Below are 23,200 nucleotides of genomic sequence, written 5' to 3' on the forward strand. Positions count from 1 at the left end.
ATTCATAAAGTCAGGGAGGATTTGTTATTGTTCTGTAAAGCTTGTCCAGCATTGAAGTTTGTGGGTGGAGCAGTTCTGTGATCTAGCACTCTAGTCTACTGACCCAGTGGAGAACTAGTTTGTAGTAATAAGGGTGATTTTGGACTTCAGAAGAGTGTAGGAGAAAATAAACACACAGCAGGGGTGGCAGGGTGTTACTCTGCCTCGCTGCCATTTTTAGCGACTAATAAGTCAGGGGTTGATGACGGCCGTGGCAGCCTCTGTTTGATGAGTCACAGGCTAGAGAGCAGGGCAGATTTCCCAAGTGCCAACACTTTTGTCATGTCTCTCTCTCTCGCTCTCTCTAGCTCTCGCTCGCTCTCTCTCTCTCTCTCTCTCTCTCTCTCTCTCTCTCTCTCTGATATATTCCTTCCTCTCTGCCACACTGTTTGGAAATGTAGAATGTCTGGCTTTTCTTTCCACACTGGTGGTCTCATTTAAGAAGGTTCTGCATAGGGGTGGTCAGTATGATGGTGTGTTATGATTATATAGCATAACATTGTCAGTGCTTTGGAAACCTGAACAACTTTTGTATGCATCATAAAACAGATTTAGACCAATTACGGAGGACCTGTATACTTTTAAACAGTATAGCTTTTTATATAGTAACTTCGTAGTAACGTGTAATAGACTTGACATCAGCCCATGATGCCACTGTCTTATTTTGCTCATTCCTTTTCTTGCAATTGCTTGATTTTCCAAATTGTAGTTTTTTTATATATATTTATATTTATATACATATATATATATATATATATATATATATATATATATATATATATATATATATATATATAGCCTTTAGTGCCACTTCTATTTCGCTGGTGCTTTTTGTCAGTATCAGCTCGTTTACAAACTTCAACTAAATGCCATCATGAATATATTGTTTTTTTGCAACATCACCCACCCTTATTTCTAGCACATGGTAGCTTTTTACACTAATGTAGCTCTAAGCGAAGTTTTACTTTCTAGTAATATTATCCGCACCAGCCATCGCCTTTGGGAAGAAAAGTGTTCTTCGAAAATCCTTTTTTAAAGTTTTCTACTGTCTTCTAATGAGTCCTGTAGCCTTGAGGAGGTGCCAGTGCTGTATCAGCGCTAATACGATCATAATTTAACTCTTCCACATAAACAGCGTCTTCCGGTTGTGTTCCATTTAGAAAGAACGCTGAGCTGAGTTTAGTGACTGCAGCATGGGTGGATCTGTGGGGAAGGATCTGATCTGATATCAGGATCGGACTGATTGTAAAGATCTAAAAAAAAAAAAAAAAATCCACTAATAGGTATAAATTAATATGGTCAGCAGTTCAACGGCCTCCAGCAGTCTTCATTAAACAATGCTTTATTGACTGGTATGACAGAGAATTAATGAGGTCTGTTTAATTGATTTGTCAGTTCTTTGGCGGTGTTTTTGTGACACGATAGTGTTGTTATCTTAGCAATAGCAGAATTTTGTTCTCAGGCTGTATTTTCTGTTACAGAAGTCAGCAGGTGTTAATTATCAGCTTTGCGGTTTCTATAAAGACTCCCATATACGAATAAAACCATTATTTCCTTAGTGGTAATAATGGCTCTCTTACATCAAAGGTGTCTGTTCATTAGAAAACAAGCCATCAAATATCAGTGGTATATCGAAGGGGTTTCCAGTAGGGATGAACAGTGATATCAGAATCAATTCAGTATCAGCAGATATTTGTAAAATGTCTACATTGAACAGATGTTTAGATTTAATTTATATTTCAAGCCAATATTTATTTACATATTTACTGTATTCTGAAGAGCAGAACATTTAGGTGGTGCTGGATAAATAAGGTAAAATGTCAGCTTTTCATTCATATTTTAACTGCATTTGTAACTTTTTATAAATAGGCATTGCATTTCTCTGTACTGCTATTCCAGGTGGATTCAATCCCAACTTCTTCTACATTTAATAAATGGTTATGTATCATTATTGGCAGATAAGTACATGAAAAATATCAGAAAGTGGCTCACAATTCCCATATAGGCGCATCCCCAATTTTCACCAATACCAATACCAATACCAAATACATCGACCAGTACTGTTAGCCAGCTGATCCATTTGTCAGGCTCTAGCTGCAGAAGGTTGATTGTGGACAGCACGTCTGCTGAGAGACCATTAATGTTATTGGCGGAATGTATTCAAAGTGGAAGTGCTATGGAGAAAGCAAAAAAGCTCTGCATAAAGCCCTCCTGCTGCTGCAAGGAACAGCTGCAGGGCCTGGAGTTCTTTATTTCCTTTCTTTATAGTGGAAATATGAAACAGAACACTTGTGGTTTGACGGTCTCTGGGGTTCATTATTCTGGCAGTAAGACTGTTTGGAATATGGAGCGTTTTATATATATATACACATATCTCTCTGTTAAGTTTTTTTCAGTTATCAGTGTTTGGAGGGAGATGTATGTACCAGGGAGGCTCAGTGAGACTGTCCAGGATTTGAATGTTTAAGTTTAATCTCAAGCCTGTAAAGGAATGCAGTCGACAAACGGAGCGGGAAACAAAAAAAAAGACGGTAGTTCTCTCAGCCGTCCCATTGTGCAGTGTGTGTTCAGGTGGGCTGCAGGAGTGATAAGCCAGGTCTTTCTCTAGTCGTGTGTGAGCAAACACGCCCACCCACACACTCGCCTGCAGGCACACACACAAGCACACACACTCGCACCCAAGGCAAGAGTACAGCGGTTGCTGGAGGTGCTTTAAAAAGGCCAGCACTCGTCAACAGACTCCTTTCAAATTGAAAGGAGATTGCAATCAGTCACGCCGTGGGTGAGCAAGCACTCCTCACACATACTCTTTCACTCTCCGCAGTGAGGGGATCTCTGATCTCAGTAGTGTTCTAACACATACTTCCATTAACCAGCTCCGTATCCAATGCCTTATCTGATAATGATTCTACCGCTTTGTTAGCTTTTTTGTATGAATTCTTTGGCATGCTAAATGCAAAATGCTTTCCTTGTAAAAAAGGAACACCTACCATGGCAGAACTGTCTGGAGTATCACATTAGTTCCTGATTTGGTTTCCTTTTGGAATTATTAACCGTGTCACAGTGATCAAAGTGTCCGAAGTGTTAACTTATTACAGTTTTAGTGCCACAGTGCTTTTCGGAAAGGAGCTCTGGCCTTTTTAGGTCTTCCACTGTCTGTTCATGGGTCCTGTAGCCTTAAGTAGGTACCAGTGCTGCAATAGTACTAAGCGGCCATAATTGAACTCTTCTGAAAAGTATTTTCGCTTTGTTCTATGTAGAAAGAGTGCTGAGCTGAGGTCAGTGGCCGCAGCATTGGTGATTTGGTGGGTAAAGAAGGGAAGAGCTAGGTCTGAAAAGTTTGTGACGCACAGAGATAGGAACTCGTCGCATGTTGACTTAATTCTGATTTGACTTAAGAGTTGTGAAATTGACGCCTGAGGGGGGAAAAAAACAAACGAAACTATTGAAGTTATGACTTTTTTTGGTCGTATTTTAAGCTTTTAACATAATTTGAAAATACCTGTTCCCCTTTGCATTGGGCGAAAATTTCATGAGGATTGGACCAAAAGAAACGGCCCAGAATGACTTGGAAAAAAGTCTGGTTCCATTGACTTGCATCCAAAGTAAAGTAGATTTTTTCCTTCTCCTGCAAAGTTACTATTTTGGAGATGCAAGGTTTTGTTCTGAGAACAGTGAAATGCAGTGTTTAAAGGGAAGAGGCTAAACAAGTTGTTGTCAGTTAGTCTAGCTGTAGTTTTAATGACTGACATTCTTTTAAAACTTACTAAAGCTTTACTGTATTCGCTATTATAAGAGCTAGCTAGCATGCTTACTGCACAAACCATGAACTAACCCACTGGTTTTGCCTCTTTCTTTTAAACACTGTGTTTACTGCATGTAGGGCTTCAGCTCTGTTGGTCAGAAAGGTTCTCTAGAATGAAAGGCTCATAATTTGAAGCCATGTCAAACCTTGACAGGTTCTTTTGTCCATTGCAATGCCTGCAGCCAAGAACGAGACTAAACAAAACTTTTGTACCCGACAGACTCGAGACTCACATGAAGTGACTTGCAAACGTCGACTGATATGATTGTCAGGTGTTATCAGTTCTCTTCAGGTTTTTTTGTTACACACCGCATCCTCACGTAAATGTTTGGGGGCATTTTATGTGTTGTAGTGGGCTTTTACTGTAACAACGCTATTTTGTTCACATTGACCAATTCAGCCTGTAGTGCTGGAGCGATAAGCCAGTGGGGGGGGGGGGGGGTCTCTGATCTCAGTAGTGTTCTAACACACACACTTGCATTAAACAGCTCCATATCCAGTCTCTTATTTGATAATGATCCTACCGCTTTGTTCACTTCTTGTGTTAATTCTCTGGCACGCTGGGTGTTAAAAGTCTAAACGCTCTGCGATGTTGTGAAAAGAAACACCTAACATGGCAGGATTGTAGGAGTTTGGTGAGAATTTCTCTGGAGTATTGTATTAGCTGCTATTTTGGTTTTCTGTTGGAATTAATAGTGGTTTTGGTAAGTGTTGTTTGCTGCGCTGCTACATGACTTCACGTTTACTTGATTCAAAGGATTGATTCAAGTTTACTTCACTGAATCGGCAGTGATTTCATTTGCATGACGATGATGCAAATGAATCCTCGCACTGGATCTCTGATGATAAGAAATAGAGCCCAGTGGACACGCCCAGTTTGGTCACGGATGTCGCATATAATGGCACAAACGGTGATCATTTGATTTATTGTCGTTTTTTCAGTTTTAGTTTTCTTGCCCAGTCTATCCTAAATTTTGGATTTGATTTTAGCCAATATTTTTTGTACATCACTAACTGATTACTTGCTTACTCATGAAAATAAACGACAGATTACTCAACTATTAACATTATGCATTAATATAATATGATTTTACATTGACATATACATTCATATTCTACTATAATATGTGACAGCCTTGACGTTCTGACCCGACATGCAGCAGCGGACTTGAGCATCCGCATGCGGAGCCCTTCAGTCAGCAAACAGCCACAGTGCACTCCATGCCTGACAGCAGGAGGAGTCCTGACAGTGTTTCAAAGCGCTGGCTTGGTTATATTATTAGAGGACCTTGCCTTCCTGTTGCACATCTAATGACTGTCGTCATGCCAAGCAGGTGAGAAAGAGGGTTGATGAGTGTCATGTTCCATTCTTCATGCCTAACCTCTCTCCAAACATCCCCATCCAGGAAGGATGTTTGCGTTTGGCTCCTCACGAAAAAAAAAAGAACTTTCCGGAAAATAAGACTGCACCTTCTCCCACACCTCCCCAGAGATTAGCTCTCCTTCTGGCTGAGGAGTTGTTGCCATGGCGCTCCCCCACCTGTACAGGTAGCAGGTATTAGTGTGCGAGCTCAGTGGGGGGGCGAGTATTTACCTGTAGAGGCGCCCTGCTGTTCAAACAGCGCTCTGTAGACACAACCAGACCAGCAGTGTACACAGCGCTGTCTGCACCTGCCGTCCTGTCTGTCTCTGTCTGCTTTGCTTTATTATTAAGCCCACCACTCTAATCTCGCTCGCTCGTTTCCACTCCTTAAACAGATCCTGTCTGAGCAGGCCTGCTCTGTGACTCCGTTTACAATAACTAAACTGCACGCAAATTGCTTTGTTTGTTGTGCAGAAACAAGGGAACTGCATCAGGGCTGTCACGATTATCACAGCTATATATCAATGTACAGTGAGTAAAAAACACAGTAGGGCTGGGCAGTATGGCAATATTTATCGTTATTGCGATAAATTCCCTCACAGTATTTTACAGTATGCTTTTCTAAGCATATCGTACAAAAAATTGTACTTAAAAAAATTCCCAATTGCATATTTCATTCAAAAAAAAGAGCATAAATAGTCCTGTTTAATGGCGTTTAATTGAGTTCTATTCATTGAATTCATAGATTTTGACAGCAGTTTTTTTTAAATGTGGCACTGCATTTGAGGTCTTTTCCAGCTTAACAGATGTCAGCATAGAATAAATATCGTAAACATAATAGTGTCTCGTGAACAAAATCTGAAGTATCGTGATATTGTTTATTTTACCCAACGCTGAAACAATGTCTCTTTTTGTACTCATTGGAAAGCTGTGTATGGTTTGTTCTTGTTATTGTGGGGGGGGGTTGGGGGTTGGGGTTGGGTGTGCCAGTAGTCTTTGTTTATTGCCAGATCAGACTGGTTTTTCCTCTTTGTCGTCATGCTCATACCTTGTAACACCAGCACTCAGGTAACATTAAAATCAGGATCAAAATGAAAGCGCTTGGTGAGGCTACTTCAGACGATTGGTGTGCCTGCGGGTGGGCCTGCTGAAGTGCCACCGCCCGCAGCAACGCTCCAGTATGACCAGAATGTGAACTCTGCTTGGTTGTGCACTTTGTGTATTGTTCGAGAGTTGATGGAAATGACTGGAGCACAAAGCCTGTGTAACCCAGAACACCCCTCAAAACCCCCTCTGCTCAAACCTCCAACCCCTTATTCCCTCCACCAGAGAACGCCACACCACTCAACACAGCACCTCATCGCTGTGACAACCTCTGAAAGCTTGACACCCCCCACACACACACACACACAAACACCACCTCCTCACAGACAGGAAAATGGGGGGAGGGCGGGGGGGGTAGTCCTGAAGCACTGTCAGCTCAATTTGAGGTGTGGGCTTTTCATCCAACTGCAAATTGGAGAGTGTATTTAGGCACTGGAGCACACAGGCTCTGATAGCATGAAAAGTCTGTGGCAAACTATCAAACTATGCTATGCAAACTTTTCCCCCAGCTTCCACTTAATCACATCCTATGTGTGTTGCTTATTTAAATACACAGACAGTTATGTCTAGAATGACACCACCCTGAACACTACATGTGGTGCAGAACGGTTACAGTTCTGTGCAAAACACATAGACCCTTTTGTTTTTTCTTTTTCAGTTCCAGTCAAAATTCCCATTAAGTACAAGTTCCAGTATCAGGAAAAAAACAGCAACAGTAAATTACACAAAGGCCTTTAGCATAAAGATTATCAAATGTACCAATATTTATTTATTCACGCTTCTGAACCCACACCTCACAGCTGCATTCTCCCTACAGTATCTGTTCCCAAAGATATCACTGACATTATCATCCTATTCAAAGAAACATTAACATTCACCCAAGAAACTGCACAAATGCACCTTAGCTGCCAAAATTCCTTCTCATGAGAAGGATCAGTGCACGCTTGGGCATGTATAACATCTGGAGTTGGTGATTTTGTTTGTGATTGAAGGCATTATGAATTCTGATAAGTGCAAACAGATGTTAATGCATCATCCAGTACCTTCTAATTGGCAGGAAATTCATTCTACAGCAGATAGTGACCCTAAGCACCCTGCTGAGAAGATCAAGAACAATGGACAGGGTGCCTCTGAGCCAAGACCTCATCATCACTGACTGTGTTTGGGAGTACTTGGATGGTTAGAAGCAGAAAATGCAACAAACTTCTAAGACTGAACTTTGGAGGTGTAGAAAATCATCCCCACAGATTCATTTGAAAAACTGAAAGCAAGTCTGCTGAATATTATGGAAGGCAAAAGATGGACACACTTAATCCTGAAAAAAATCTGATGTGTTTAGCGTCTGAGGCTTTTCTCCTTTTTTTTCTGTTGCTGAAAAAAATATCTTATATATTTAATGTGCTTTGCCTGAAAATGAATTACAAAAAAGTGTTCTTTGACTTTTGCACAGTACTGTATAGGTGTGAATGCATATGTGTGGTCATGTGCGGCTTGAGTGATGTATGTAAACATCACTCTCTAATGGCGAGTGGCATTACTTGTCCCAGTGTAAAAAAAATAATAATAAATGCCTCAATATTTAATGTCTTTTAATAACATGAAGACAAAAACGGCCACACGGTTTGCTTGTTTACTCACTGTTGCTGTCTCAAACACCTTAGCGCAATAAAATAGTTTAATAGTTCAAGTATATTTTGAAGTTATCATAGCTTATCATGAGTAGTGGGTGTAAAATGTATAAGGGGTTTAAAAAAGGCATTAGGGACCCTGTATGTTTTTCCATATAGGCCACTAGTTGCCATGGTCTGCATTGCGTTTGGCCTAGTAGGTACACCCTTTAAACACAGCCCTGATATTACATGTTAGCCAACACTTCTAGTCATTGATTTAGCATATCTAACAGATCCCCCCCACCTTTAATCTTGTGTTTCAGCAAGCGGCATGCAGAAGGTCATCAGCCAGTATGGAGAGACCATCATAGTGCCATGCAACAATGGTGACAACAAGCCTTCTGATCTGATCTTCACCAAATGGAAATATGTGAGTCTGTGTTGCTCTTACTGTCTGAATGTATAAGCACTGGATCCCGTGTATATTCCTGGCTGCCTGCTAAGCCTGCTAGCGCTGTCTGAGAATAGATCTCACTCTGCTAACGTCTATATGGAGACGAATAAATAGTTTTTCAAATTAGACAACTCAACTGTCACGTCTGCAACAACGCTGGACCTCAAACTGTCATTTTACTGTCACATACTCAAAGGAGTATGTCAAGGCATTTCATACCAGCAGCAGCATACTGTGCAGAACAGGTATTCTGGAGTAGCTCAGTATATGACACATTGGTAACAGCCGTGTGTGTGTGTGTGTGTGGTGTTACTTCTAGACAAAAGACGATGGTTCATCTGGAGACCTCTTGGTGAAGCAGGCCCAGAAGGATGATGCAAAGGTCTCGGCCACAGATGGCTATAAGGACCGCATTAACATCACGGATAACTCCAGTCTGCTGATTACCAAAGCCACCCTTGGTGACCAGAGAGTCTTCACCTGCATGGTGGTCTCCATCAATAATCTGGATGAATACCCGGTGGAGGTGGAAGTGCGGAGTGAGTACAGCTTCCTACACATACCATGATATGTTCATTAAAGGAATACTTCAGTCTCCAATCTAAACTCTGCTGCATGTGTAGCCGGTTACGGGAATCATTTCAAGACATTCCTTGTGTTTAGTATAAGAACAGAAATCCCACTGATTCTTTAGACTTATAATAGAAGCTAATGTGCAGATGTTTTATGACCTTCCCATTTGTCTTCTATTGCAAGTAGGGCTCAGAGTTTGTAGATACTGTTATCTGTATCTGAAGGTATTGATTCCTGATTTTCTTTTTTTTTTGATATCTCCTTTTAAATTACTCACTGAAAGTGGGCACACCTTAGACCAGAAATAATTGCGAGGTCTTGGAAGTAGATGTATATGCTGTACTGTCCAAGATGCACTGATGTTAATAGCATGCATGTGAAATAGGCTTGGAGCCATCGATGTTTTACGATTGTATCATGGTGGCAGGCAAACAGGAGCTGAATTCAAAAAAGAGACGCTTTGATGTGCCACCAGCACTGAACAAAAATGCAAATACCGTCTGATCTGATCTGAAAATGCAGGGTAACTTTGTTCCTGTTATACCTGGGCAGTTCTTGCTGCAAGTTTAATACATTGTATAGACTTTAAATCGCATCTTTTTAAAATAATAAAGCGGCTTACTGTGTGAAAGTGGCCTACAGGCTACTTTTCCTGTAGCCTATTGTTATAGTGTTATTAATAACTGTAGTAAGTCTTGTCTTTTTTGTTTTTCAGAACTTTTATGTAACTACAGTGTCAAAATAATTGAAGGTCATGTTCATGTTTTACAAGGGAAGCTGATATGTGTAGAAGGCTGCGGCACGGCTTTATCCGTATTTAAAGAAAAAAAACAGGATGTTCTGAAGACGCATAAGTAGGCATAATTAGATTAAATAAAGATTATGAGACAAATGTGATCACTTTTTGTGCATCCTAAAGCCATGATTGTTGCATTTTCTAACATTTGGCCTCCAGCTTCATTGGCAGTTGCAATAGATGCACTCTATTAGCAATACACAATACTAGCTTTAAACAGCTAAATGTAATTTAGACAGCCAGTCTGCAGTCTAGCTTTTGGAGCATGCATGCTAATTGGTTCGCTGTTAAGATTAACTGCTTACATATTGAAGCTCAATTTGTATTGAACAGTATTAAGTATAAAAGTACTGAATTTTGATACTCTAAGTTGTGAGTCAAAGAGGCACAGCTAGAAAATAAAAACATCAAAACTGGTTGAAGTATCGTTTAGGATAGAAAAGAACTGACCCTACTCCTTTTCAGAAGAGACCCTCAAATAACATAACAGGGGGTTAATATACTCTAACTGCACAATTTTTACAGGATGTTTTTCGTCATACATTCATTTATTCAACCTGCTTTGTTCCTTTCAGAGAGACCGTCAGCTCCTGAGATCAAGAACAAAGCAAGTCAGCTGGAAAATGACAAACTGACACCGGTGAGTGCTTTTTAAACTATGCTCTTTAGGTTCCTGGACTGCTGCCATCACTGGGAAGCCCTCATTGCATTCAGTAGACCAATCATAAACCTCCTGAAAAAGTACAGTTTTTGGAGCAAGTACCTTCTACCCCCACCCCCCATGCCTGTGGGCCTTTTCCTCCACTGTGAACACACCTGCAGGCGTCTTCATGCATGACAGTGGGGACTAACCTATTAAAAGAGATCAGGGAATGAACATAAACTTACAGAGAGCATTTAAATGAAGTGTTGCTGGAGAGATGGTCCCCCACAGATAAGCCCAAGCTGGCAGCTTTTGAAGCGCTGTAGAGATACATTGAACCACAGGATGGGAGAAAGGTGACATTACTTTTTATCAGAGCAGTAAAAGAAGATTAGTTGGAGCAACTTCTACCCTGTTTGAGCTCACCTCACATGAGCACCTATGTATGGCTGGACAGCGTCAGATTTGCTTTTTACATTTACAGCATTTAGCAGACGCTCTTATCCAGAGCGACCTACAAGAAGTGCTTTGTCAATCTAGAGAAAGTGTCTTTGCTAGTTATCAATAGCTTAGAGAGAAAGACAGTCCTGAGCTCAGATACTGCTAGAAACAAGATGTCACTGCAGACACCGAGAAAAAGAAACAGAGTTGAACGCAGAACTCTGTGCCATTCAATGCAATACAATAACAAACAATACAATAAACTACAATACACAGTGAAGTACAATAAAAATAAGTTTTTTGCTTTTCTTACTTGGCTTGGCTGGGATAAGAGGTAGGTAGTAGTGAGAGAAACGAATCGATATAACATCGCATCGTTATATTCTTTAAAAGAAACTAGTGTTGACACACAGAGGCCAAAGTACTGATATATTCATAACACCACTAAATTTAACACAGCGCATAAAAGCATTAGCAGCGTCACCCACATTTCAATCTCATTTTTCCCCTTGTAATTGAGCTGTTCAGAGATGCACAAAAAAGCCACAGAAAAGCTTTTGATCATGTTAAACCTTGATTTTCAGTGTTTTACAGCTATTCAAGCTCACAGCTTCAATGAGTCATTTTCTCCAGCCTTCTACAGAAGTTGGCTGGCCTTAAGATGCAGGTTATTATGGCTGGTTGAAAGCACACTAGAAAATATGGAGTATTATTGGGATGATCAGTGATACAGCAAGATCTGTTTTTCTAGATAATGAATAATCAGCCACAGGTTTGTTTATATCTATCCAGCCACGTATTATAGCCTTATGCTAAAGCCAGTGGATATTGTGATTAGTGACAAGGCTAGCAGATTTAAGGCTTTTATTTTGTTACTGCTCATCATCGCAAAACCGCAAAGCTAGTGAGGAGAAATGGAGGTTAAAGAGCTGTAGCTGTGTACCTTTTGTTTTTTCCTGGACATCTCTTGCTCACTTTTTGTTTTTCCAAAAATATGTTGAGCATATGAATCAGTGCAGCAGGAGGATAGAGGGAGAGAGAGCGAGGGAAAGGGAGGGAGAGGCAGAGCTACAACTTGAGTGCTGGGCACACAGACATGCAGATATTTTTTCTTTTCCTTGTGTTCTTCAGTGGCCTAAAACTGTGCATTATTAATTGTTAACCTTTTGAATGCATTGATGTTCACTGATATTCAGTGTCATTGCCTCACGTCTTAAACCCTCTTGTTGAATCAGTCACAGGCTGGAAGTTATTCGCTTTTTTCATTTACTACTTTATACGTTTCAGCATCACACTACAGAAAAAAAGTGCCAAACTGTTCCAGGAGGGTTTAGTCCATATAGCAGTAGAATTTTATATTAATATTAGGGCTGTCGAAGTTAACGCGATAATAGCGCATTAATGCGATCTCAATTTAACGTGATTTTAAAAAATAGTGCCGTTAATGCAAATCCCATTTGGCCCTGCGCGTCATCCGTAGTTCATGTTGAGACTTGACCGTGCGCGGTGTCTCTCATTAAGAGTAGTGGACTAAGTTTCTGTGTTTTATATGCAAAGATTTTTGATTTTTTTGGAGTAGCGCTTAGAGTGAATGTTACCATGACAGCGAACATCACGTGATGTCCAGTCAGAGTGAGATGAGCAGCAGTGAGCAGTGCTTGTGGTTTTAATTGCTTTAAACTGACGTCAGACTCAGAAAAACGTCCTTCACATGTACTTATAAAGGAAGCGGCGAGAGGAAGACGTCGTGCTCCTGGACACATTAGCTGGACGTCCGTCCCACCGCCGTCTTTTAAAGCTGAGAGCATAAACCTCGTCTCCTCTGCAGACCAGTTTCTGCTCCGCTATGTTGAGCGTTATAAACCTTTTGCGGTGACGCGCATGTGCAGAACGTACTCACGCGTTCTGACTGGAGCGTAATCGGATTCAGGCGTTTACACGGCTATTATTCTTCTATTCAACGGATTATTTAGAGGTTTACCCACCTCGTTCAATCGGATAGAAATTGTATTCCAAATGGCCTCAGTCAGACTAAACTGTTCCGATCGAGGTGTTCACTGTGGTATGACACTACATGTCTTTACTGAAGTCCAACTTTGTGTAATGTATTTTTGTTTGTGTAGTACTGTGAAGTCCTATAGGCTGTGACTGAATACAACCTCAGCACAATTGAAGTTTTATGTAGTTTTTATTTTCTTTTGTTACACATATCTGAACTGAGACACAGTAGGATGTGACTACATGTCTTATATTTGAGACTCCAGCTCCCTAATCTATTACAAATCCAATTTGTAGGTTCAGTATTAAGTGATTAGGTTCAGTATTAAGTGATTATTATTATGTAGGTTCAGTATTAAGTGATTATCACTTAATCACTTATTACTGCCTAGTATGTGAGTGAATAAAACTCCCTTACAGTTTTCTCTTGTCCCAGCAGTTTTTAACATAAGTACATTTACCATAAAATGTGTTCACAATTTTAATTGTAACATTTCACTTAAAAATCCTTATTTTCTATAACATTTACACATTTTTTAAAAAATGTGATTAATTGCGATTAACTATTTGAAATTCTGAGATTAATCACGATTAAAAAAATGTAATCGTTTGACAGCCCTCATTAATTTACATATTTATGCCCAGATAAACAAATGCACAGATTTTATTGCTACTTTTTCTTTAATTAAACATAGCTGATTCCAAGCCAATGCAATGGAAGTCAGGCTTAAACAGAATCGGATATTACAAACAAGCATAATAGTTCATCCCTTTCACAGTTTGATACGGGCCTTCATTTCTGAGCCATAATCTGGTTTGTATCACAATGAAGAAATATAACCAACTTTGACCCTTAGTTTCATCATTTCTACACACCAGCTGTCCTTCATGTCATATGAACAATTCATGACGAATGGACCGAAAGAATCTAAAATCAATTGGAATAAAATCTGTTTACATTAACTTACAGTGAAAGGTCAGAATAGTTTTGCCTTCTACTATTTTGGAGATACTTGTTTTCTCTGGACAGCGACGATATGCGTTTAACGCAAAGTCTTTCAAAAACACAAAGAAATAAGTGACTTCTAAATGTTCCTTTTTTACAAAATTGTTGCAAAAGAAAGCAAAACAACAATAAATGTAAACAGCAAGAGGTAGAGCAATTGTACTGAAGTATTGAGCATAGAAAAAGACAAACAACAAGCAAATATAGTGCAAACATCAAATTAAATAAATCTAACCATCAATTTTCTTTTATCAACATGATAAAGCCTTGAGATGTCCAGCTATCTGTTGCAATTGCAGTGAATTGTGCCGTAACCAGCTCTTTATAAAGTTCTTTAGAACCACATGTGCACTGAAATGCAGTCTAACTGCAGCTCGGGCTCATTTTCAATCAGTCATTCTCTATAATTTGACATGGGTGCATATAAATGAGACTGAAAGGCTGTGAAACTGAAACTGTGAAATATGTTGTAGATAAAACTCATGTTGTTGTTGTTGTTGTTGTTGTTGTTGTTGTTATTTTCAATGCAGCAAATTGACCTGTTACCTATTTTATTGCCTGAGCTTAGTCAGAGACGAGGGAAGAGTTCAGCACCAAATCTAGCTGGTAGTATTGTAGCTTGTGATTATGGGAAAGTGACTAAAATAGTAGAAGTGGGGAAAAACAGGTACAGCAGCTGGCAGTGCAGTTGTTGAGCGCATTAATGCACTAGTGCACAGTCTGCTGCTACTTTACCTGACAAACACGATAGTTTAGAGTCTGACCCAGACCGTGCTGATAATAGCTGGATACCCCTGATAACTAAAACTACAGAGGATAGAGCACCTCCACTCAGTTCAAGCAATCCCTGATACTGCTGTTGTTTACTCTAAGCTGCCAATGCAAACTCAAACCACGATTACCACCCCATGTTCTTACTGTAATAGTGGAGCATGATTTCAAAAGTTATGCGTCTTCAACAATTAATAGCCAGTGGTCTAAACAGCCAAGATTTCGTTATCAGAACATGTTTCAAACCCCCTTGAGGAGGCAAAACTTAGTGTCTCTGTTTGTTGTAGGGTTGCCTGCCTAAGGATGTGCGGCGTAGAAAGATTTTGAAAAGTGCCCTTTACCAGCTTCAGATGTTGGGTGTACTGGTTTACAGTCATGACCAACAACAATCTACTAGGATGCTGTTAGGACACTTTTAGGACACTGTTAGAGACTTTGGGGCTGACACTACTGGACGGATGATTCTGTGCTTATGAGGAATGTACCATCTTGGCTGCAAATACATTTCACTATGTGCTGATGTGCAAGTATAGGCTGAAAACACAGACTTTCTTTGCTCTGTTTTAACATCTTACTCTCCAGGGTATGTTTTGGTTTGTCCATCTGAATTTAAATGACCAAATCGCAAGGTAAATTATTCAGTAACTGCATGAAATAAATGTACATATTTATTTATTTGTTTGTTTGTTTGTTTGTTTGTTTGGTAAAAGCTCCCCTTAGATTAAGAGAACGTGTTTTATGATCACACATATTGCTATATGCTTACAATTTACTACTGGAAGGCAAAAATCTCAGACGCTCTGTGTTATTTTTATAAAATTAATTTTTGCAGAGCAGATCACTGAAGAGACCGTCTGTTTATAGTTTATAGCCCAGATTTGGGGAAAAACGGGTCGACTTTCAGAAGAAAAACAAAGTTCAGCTTCTTTTATTATAAGGGTTTAAAATGACATCACCGTCTATTAGACTGGAGAGAAGAGCTACAGCCTCATACGACACCCAGCTTCTGAATGGAGCTTATGAAATATGAACGTTATGAAGAACATGATGAAGTGCATTTTTGAACCACCGGTGGTTCCAAGGAGTTTAAGAGTCTACGCTTTAGCTCAGCCAAGCTGCTTTTCTCACATCTCCAGCAGGAACCGTTTAGCTTCTGCCTCTCAACGCTCTGCTTTTTACAAATCTTTTTTACAAATCTTATTCTGCTGTGGAGCCACAACAGGACAGTAAAAGTTCTGTATGTTGCCGACCCCTGGTCTGTCATAGCACTTGTGAATGCAGATGTTCCAGAGAGAACCTCACATAGAAATGGGGGGGGGTGATGGTGTTGTTGTTGTTGTTGTTGTTGTTGTTGTTGTTGCTGTTGCTGCTGCCTAGTGGAATTTCCTCTGTGGAGGAAGTGCCTGCGGCAGAAAACCTGGAAGAAAGTTGTCATTCCACATGAGACTTAAGCCACAGGATCATTTCTCAAATGAGGTATAATAGAGCACTTGTCCAGTTCCTGTATAAGGTGGCTGAGTATCATTTCCCTCCTCCTACAACCAAGGAGAGGAGATTTGGGAGAGAAACCAACCAACGCAAGTTTAACGCAAGCAGATTAGATATTCAGCCTGAGTCAGAGCCTCAGTAAAACAGCCAGGTCTACTCTAAAGAGCAAGGGAGTAGAAAAGTCTGATTTAGATCCAGAAGCACAATCATTCCATCCCCAGATATCACCTATGTGACCTGATTAAGTAGAGAGCCTGGCTCAACAATCACTTGATCGTGGAATCAGTGCCATGCCACAGTCAGAGCTGGGAGTTATTCAGGACCTAGAAAGAAAGGCTGAAGCTATAGGTGATTAATATAGCCAAGTGTCTGAAATACCATAAAACAGAAACACAAACCTAAGGACACAGCATGGTCAGAAGACCAAGGACCAAGGAGGCCCACAAGACCGATAGTGGCACCCGACAATCTTACCAATCCATAGGGAGCCCTTTAGTTCTTATCACACAGTCTGTACTTGATGGCCTTGGCAGAGCACGTCCTTGACTTTGATATAAGCCACCTGGAAAGGGGCAGGAGGCTTGAAAACCACCCAAATTTACCACAGCAAAGAGCTCAATTCAGTAGCATAGCACCTATATTTCAGTGAGCTGAGTAGTACCTTTGTTCCTCAAGTGAGCCATGTCATTATTCCCCTGGTAGAAAGAAAAAAAAAATTCATAGATGCACAGGAAAAGTCACAGAAGAGCTTTTTAGCGGAGATTTATAGTGTTAAAATTTCATTTTGAGGATTTCACAGCCATTACAGCACAAAGCTCCAGTGAGCTCTTTTCTCTAGTCTTATATATAGATGGCTAGCCTTGGGATGCAGTCGTATCTGGTTGTAACCACAGTTTGAAAATGTGGAGAGTTAATTAGAGAATAAATAATTAGATGGTACATTTTTTTGTTATGCTGTAGTAAAGATAAATGCAGTTAAATATGGTTTAGCTTCTGTGTGTGTTTCATGTGTTTTGACCCCTGTAAAAAGCAAACTGCGAGCTTAGGCAATATCCCAATTATTTTAGATGCAAATTGTAATTTTGAGGTTGATCTCTGAAAGTCAAATTAGGTTAGTTCACCATTTGTTTAACCAACTTTTATGGCAAATTTAAATATTATGGAAATCTACCACATTATGTGTCTAAATAGGTTGGGCCTGGTTTTCTCACATCTGTTAGGGTTACTGAAATCCTGCCTGTGCTCATATCTGATCAATGCCCTGTCCAGCTTACTTTACTAATAAAGAGTTTCTAGAACACATCAGGATTGACCCAAGTCATTGTATTGATTTGATACTCCACATATAAATCCTAATACTCTGTGGGAGGCTACAGTCTGCAATTAGCAGCGTTACAAATGTGCCAGAGCTCACTCATCTCTCTCAGCCTCGTAATTATATTGGAGAGTAATTAGATTCTCCAGCAAATTTAGAAGAACTGATATACTACCTCTATGAAGAAACAAAAGTCCCCAGGATTATACTGTATTCCTCTAGAGACTCTTTGAGAAATTTGGGATATGGTTGTTATTAAGTTCTGTTAATTACCCAATGAGCACAGCGTTAGATCAGGCAGGCCATGAAGTCAAACTTAGGCCCCAAGGTCAAATCACCAGCAGTCATCAGCTCTTTTCAATCAGCTGATGGCTGAGCCGATTGCCGAGCCGATTGCCTGCTACACATATGACAGGGTATATTTGTCAGGGCATATATTTTAACTGCCTTAGCCTGCCTATTCTTGCCCTTCCTCTGGGTGGGAAAAGAGTCACCAAGTCTCAAATCTTCACATTCAAGTCCCGAGTCAAGTCCCAAGTCTGAAGTTGAGTCTCGATTCAACTCCCAAGTCAGTACAGACGAGTCTCAAGTTGATTCCCAAGTCAGTAGTCCTAATCTTAGAGTCTAAACAAGTTAGTCTGCATTCTTCAGCTAATTCAAGGGCATAACACTGAATGATGGTAATAGTACTGTAGCCTTTTAATGACAGCATGTAAGTAATGTATGGCTGCATATAATTTATTATTATTATTATTATTATTATTATTTATTTTATTTTATTTTTTTACCTTTCCAACTAAAAAGGTAAAAAAGCCATGGCACACAGATAACCATGACCAGGATACTGGTAAGAGTAGTGCAACTAAACATGAAAAGAATTTTTAAAATATTACTGAACAACTGCTACTGAAAAAATCTTTATCTGAAGACAATTTTTCATTATTTTTATTGGCTGCATAGGATTAAAATAAAAACTACCTCAGCCAATCAAAAACAACCACTAGTCTAAATTGAATTTAAATTACAACAGGAACCAAAACAACTGAGCTAAACATTGTTTATAGAAAAGTCTGCAAAACAAGGGTGAATGTGCGAAGCTGAAGTTGATGATTTTTTTCAGGAGCTTTTTATTGAATTTTCCATTCCACCTTAAATGGTCCAGTAGTTACGTTCTGGTGCCTTATTGCTGCACCATTTAAGGTGTAACCACAAACTCCAATATGAAGCTGTCGAATAACGCAGGCAACTTTAGCCTGATGCTGAATGCTGCACTTGTTTTACCTGCAGTAGCTGTTAATCAGTTAAACTGAGAGCTGTTCCTTTTGTTTAGCTACCACGAGGAAAATGTTCAGTTTACTTGGTCTCTCCTGTAAGCCTGGACTGATGCTGTTGATGCTTCGCTTGTTTTCAGCTTATGGAGGTGAACTTGAACTCTAACACTTCTGAGAGAAAAAAAAGCCAAGCGTAAACACAGTAACAGACAGAGTCACTGGTGTTGAAGTCAATGTCCCAAGTCTTTCTCGATTTTCTCAGGTCGAGTCTAAAGTCATCAAATTCGTGACTCAAGTCCAAGTCACATGACTCAAGTCCACACCTTTGCTAGCCTCAGACAATGTCAGGTGCCTTGTACATATAACTGATGCCAATAGCTTCAGTGAAGTATTCAGTCTAGATGCAGTGAAAACCTCACTCTTCTATAACCCGTCAGCATGTGTGGCCACAGGTCATATGATTTCTTTGCAGTTCTTTCTTGAGAGAGAAACGTGGCAGGACTGCCCTCTTTCCTCGATTCTCTGTGCTTTCACCAGAACCTTTAGTTCAGTCAGTTAGACAAAGTGCATTGATTTCATACACATAAATAATTCTACACATCACATTTTATTGTATGCTGATGACATTATTCTCTTCCTTTCATACAGAAATAGCTCAATACCACATATCATATCCTTTCAGTAGATGCAGTTTTGATAGACGTTGCCTCTGGTAAAATCAACCTTCAACTGCAGATCCTTCAGTTCTTCACTGACAGACCTTTGGCTTTAATTATTTGGGAGTTAAAATTCACCCAACTCTCAGCCTCATTCGTACAAACTTTCAAAAAAACTTGACTGGATAAGCTCAAGAAAGTGGTACATAGATGTAGATCCCAAGTGCACATTTCACTCTGTAGCAGGATTTCAGTATTAAAACTTAATATTCCCTCCAGGTCATTTTTTTTTCCATTGATATTTCTCCCCCTCCACCAAATTTCTTTAAGCATATTGATAAGATATACACAGATCAGGCATAACATTATGATAGGAGCACTGTATATCTGCACTTTGTAGTTCTACAGTTACAGACTGTAGTCCATCTGTTTCTCTGATACTTTGTCAGGACTCACCATTTGTAGGTATCAATTCAAAAAGTTATCAACTTAGACTTGCACCTAACGTCACCTGCCCTTTTCAAGTATGCACGAAATATGTTCTTCTGGAAATATGTAGTACTGATTTAGTAAATGTTGATATGATTGCTTATTGGTTGAAACAACAATAAACAAGTTTTAATGGCAGCTGTAACAACCTCCAGAACGTCTGGTTGTTGTCAGATACTGTTATCCTCAATTTGACAGTACTGCTTTAGATCTATCAATCCATCCCTCCCGACCTCCCTCCCTGCATACATGACATATAGAATTATGTTTTCAAACTCTGAAAATGAATTAATGGTATTTCCAAAAACAATGCCGTTAATTGAGTTAAGAGCTGTATTAATTATTTAATATTTTCTGTGTGTAATAACTGTACTGTGGATTTTAACTAGGCTTTTGTGCTTATGTCCCATATAAATTGTAGATGTTGTGGTGTTTGGAGCTCATTATTTTGTCTACAATCAAAACTAATCTTCAAATTAATAGTCAAAAACTGTGAAATGTGTGTTAGATCCTGATCATCAAATCACAACAGAATAACATCACATTGTGGGCCTTTAATGATTCCCACCTGTACTGTAGGTGGCACATTACTGCTCAGATAACAGACAGTGCTGTAGCACAGAACGGAGGCAGGAGTACAGACGAATGGGGGTTGGTTATTTTGAGAGGGGAAGGACTTGTTTTTGGATAACTACCTACTGAGATTTGATCTTGTTCAAAGCTCAGCCGCTTTGTTTACACACTTTGGAAAAAAGGAGCCCCTCCTTTGAGGGTCTTTAAGAAGCTCATGTTTAAAAACATTTGGCCCTGGCCGAGACGGAGGCTGAGACTTGGCTCAGGATCGAGTGGTGACACAAAAAGAAGAAAGGGAGGAAATTGTGAGGAGGAAGTGAAGTACACCATCTTAGGCAGAGCGCTCTATGGGCCTCGTTAAAAGCAGCAGATTCTGAGAAGAGTGTGTGTGTGTGTGTGTGTGTGTGTGTTCAGGATGAATGGTCATGGCCTTTATTGAGTCCCTCTCTCTCCCTCTCTCTCCCTCTCTCTCCCTCTCTCTCCCTCTCCCTCTCTCTCCCTCTCTCTCTCTCTCCCTCTCTCCCTCTCTCTCTCTCTCGCACACCTGTGCCTATGCATCATGCTACCAGCTTCTCTGCCATTATTCCTCCTTATCAGAAAATCTCTCTCTCTCTCTCTCTCTCTCTCTCTCTCTCTCTCTCTCTCTCTCTCTCTCCCTCTCTCCCTCTCTCCCTCTCTCTCCCTCTCTCTCCCTCTCTCGCACACCTGTGCCTATGCATCATGCTACCAGCTTCTCTGCCATTATTCCTCCTTATCAGAAAATCTCTCTCTCTCTCTCTCTCTCTCTCTCTCTCTCTCTCTATTAAATGCTGTTGAAATTGAGTTTTTACACCTCCATTTCTCTGCAGAATAGGAAAAGAGATAAACATCTCCCCATCTTATGTTTTTGTTCTTTATAACAATTCAAAAAAATAAAAAATAATTTCACTGTTTAGAAGTGGGAGCTTACCGATATTTATCATGCCAGGAAGCTGAGAGAGAGAGGCACAGAAAGAGGGACAGAAGCAGTGAGTGGAAGAGTTGTAGAGAGACAGCAAGATAGAGATACAGGGTTAGAGAGGGAGAGAGAGAGATTCAGATAGAAAGCGCACATGAGAGAGAGAGAGCGATATCTGGAGAGAGAGAGAGAGAGAGAGACAGACAGACAGAGCTGTAGAGAGAGATACAGTGTGTGAGAGCACAAAACTGCACACCACTTGGCTATTTCCAGTCACAGGGCTGTGACGGCTCTGATATTTAAGCCACGTGAGAAGTGGTGATGTCACTGTCTCAGGGTAATTTCCCGGGCACTTCAGTGCTCCACAACCACAGGCATGACTTTATCAGGTCACATCACGGGGGCAGTCACTCCTAGCCAGAAGCACCCGAAGCCACGCCCAACAGAAAATACCTAATAGCACCAGCACTCTCCTGCCGTAAAGTCCCCAAAAGACTTGACACATGACTCACACTTAAGCACCTTCATTGTTTATAGAAATACATCATTTCTATTTTATTTTTTGGACGCTGTCTTCAGAGGTCATACGTGTTTGTGTCCTGAGACGCTTCACAGACGCTGCGCTGCAGACTGAAGTGAAACTGATAACACTTCCTGGATCAAAGATTAGCAAGCGTTCAAAAGAAGCTGCTGAGCGGTGAAGAGGAAAGGTTTCGGGTTTGTGATCTGGTTCAGCCACAGCACAAAAGTGTGTGTGTGTGTGTGTGTGTGTGTGTGTGTGTGTGTGTGTGTGTGTGTGTGTGTGTGTGTGTGTGTGTGTTCCGAGCAAAAATGTCCTGACTTTGTAGGAACTGCCAAGTTGTTATATCATATTACAGCAGCACTGTGCAAGAGTCAGGAGCCGTCCTTTGATTTATTTAATTTCCAGTCAAAACAGCCATTAATTATATTCATTTTTCAGCATCAGGGAAAAATATGAATTTAAGAGAAAATTACACAGAAGTCTCAATAACTAAACACAGTATTATTTTTTCCAGTATTTAGTGTGTCCATGCTTTTCCTGATGTACAACTTCCATTCTTTTCGAGAGACTTGGTCCATCAGGTCTTAGTAAAGTTGTTATGACTGCCATTTTCATTTTACTGACCATTTTGACTAAAATGGTTTGTGGATTTTCTATGTGAAAATTGATATAAATGTATGGGACGCATGTATATTCCCTAATAAGATATAAAAATGTGTGTGTGCCTGTGTGTTGCAGCTGGGAGAGTGTGTGACTGCAGATGCAAACCCTCCAGCGGAGATCATCTGGCTGAAGAATAACAAGACCCTACTGAACGATAACAAGAGTGAGTTGATACCTTTAGTATTCAGCCACTGTGCTGAGTGCTTTTGAATAGGGTGGTACATTGTGGTAATGCCTTTGTATGAGTCTGCCTTTAATGTATGACTGGTATTTGGGTCACATGTGTGTGTGTGTGTGTGTGTGTTTGTGTTTGTGCAGCGGTCATAATCACCCCCAACATAGCGACGGACCCAGTGACTGGTTTGTCCAGCACTAAATCTAGTTTGCAGTACACAGCAGGGAAGCAGGACATGACATCACAGTTCGCCTGCCTTGTGAGACACGTGACCGGTCCAGACCAGGTGACCGCACCTGTGGCCTTCAGCATCCACTGTGAGTACAGATAGCAAAGGTTCCACAGACCCAAGCACACACTCATTTGCATCCACAAATATAGCGTGCACACACACACACACACACACACACAGGAGCATGACTGAAGAGAGATGTGGACTGGAGCACCTCCTAGAGGTTCTGCGTTACTCACTTAAACAGAACTCTTTTACATATTTTATTTTTTTTA

General features: G+C 40.3%; 1 protein-coding gene across 2 annotated transcripts in view; it reads left to right on the top strand.

Moving 5' to 3' along the window:
- alcama (activated leukocyte cell adhesion molecule a) overlaps nt 1–23,200 on the top strand; it is a 101,955-nt gene that overhangs the window by 55,972 nt on the left and 22,783 nt on the right. For both annotated transcript variants that reach the window (XM_017691358.2, XM_017691361.2), the window contains exons 2-6: nt 8,245–8,351; nt 8,695–8,914; nt 10,320–10,384; nt 22,594–22,681; nt 22,837–23,010. In XM_017691358.2, coding sequence (XP_017546847.1) covers nt 8,245–8,351; nt 8,695–8,914; nt 10,320–10,384; nt 22,594–22,681; nt 22,837–23,010 — 654 coding nt within the window. The remainder of the gene's footprint in view (nt 1–8,244; nt 8,352–8,694; nt 8,915–10,319; nt 10,385–22,593; nt 22,682–22,836; nt 23,011–23,200) is intronic.

This window comes from Pygocentrus nattereri, chromosome 18, assembly GCF_015220715.1.
Source record: "Pygocentrus nattereri isolate fPygNat1 chromosome 18, fPygNat1.pri, whole genome shotgun sequence".
Classification (NCBI taxonomy): Eukaryota; Metazoa; Chordata; class Actinopteri; order Characiformes; family Serrasalmidae; genus Pygocentrus; species Pygocentrus nattereri.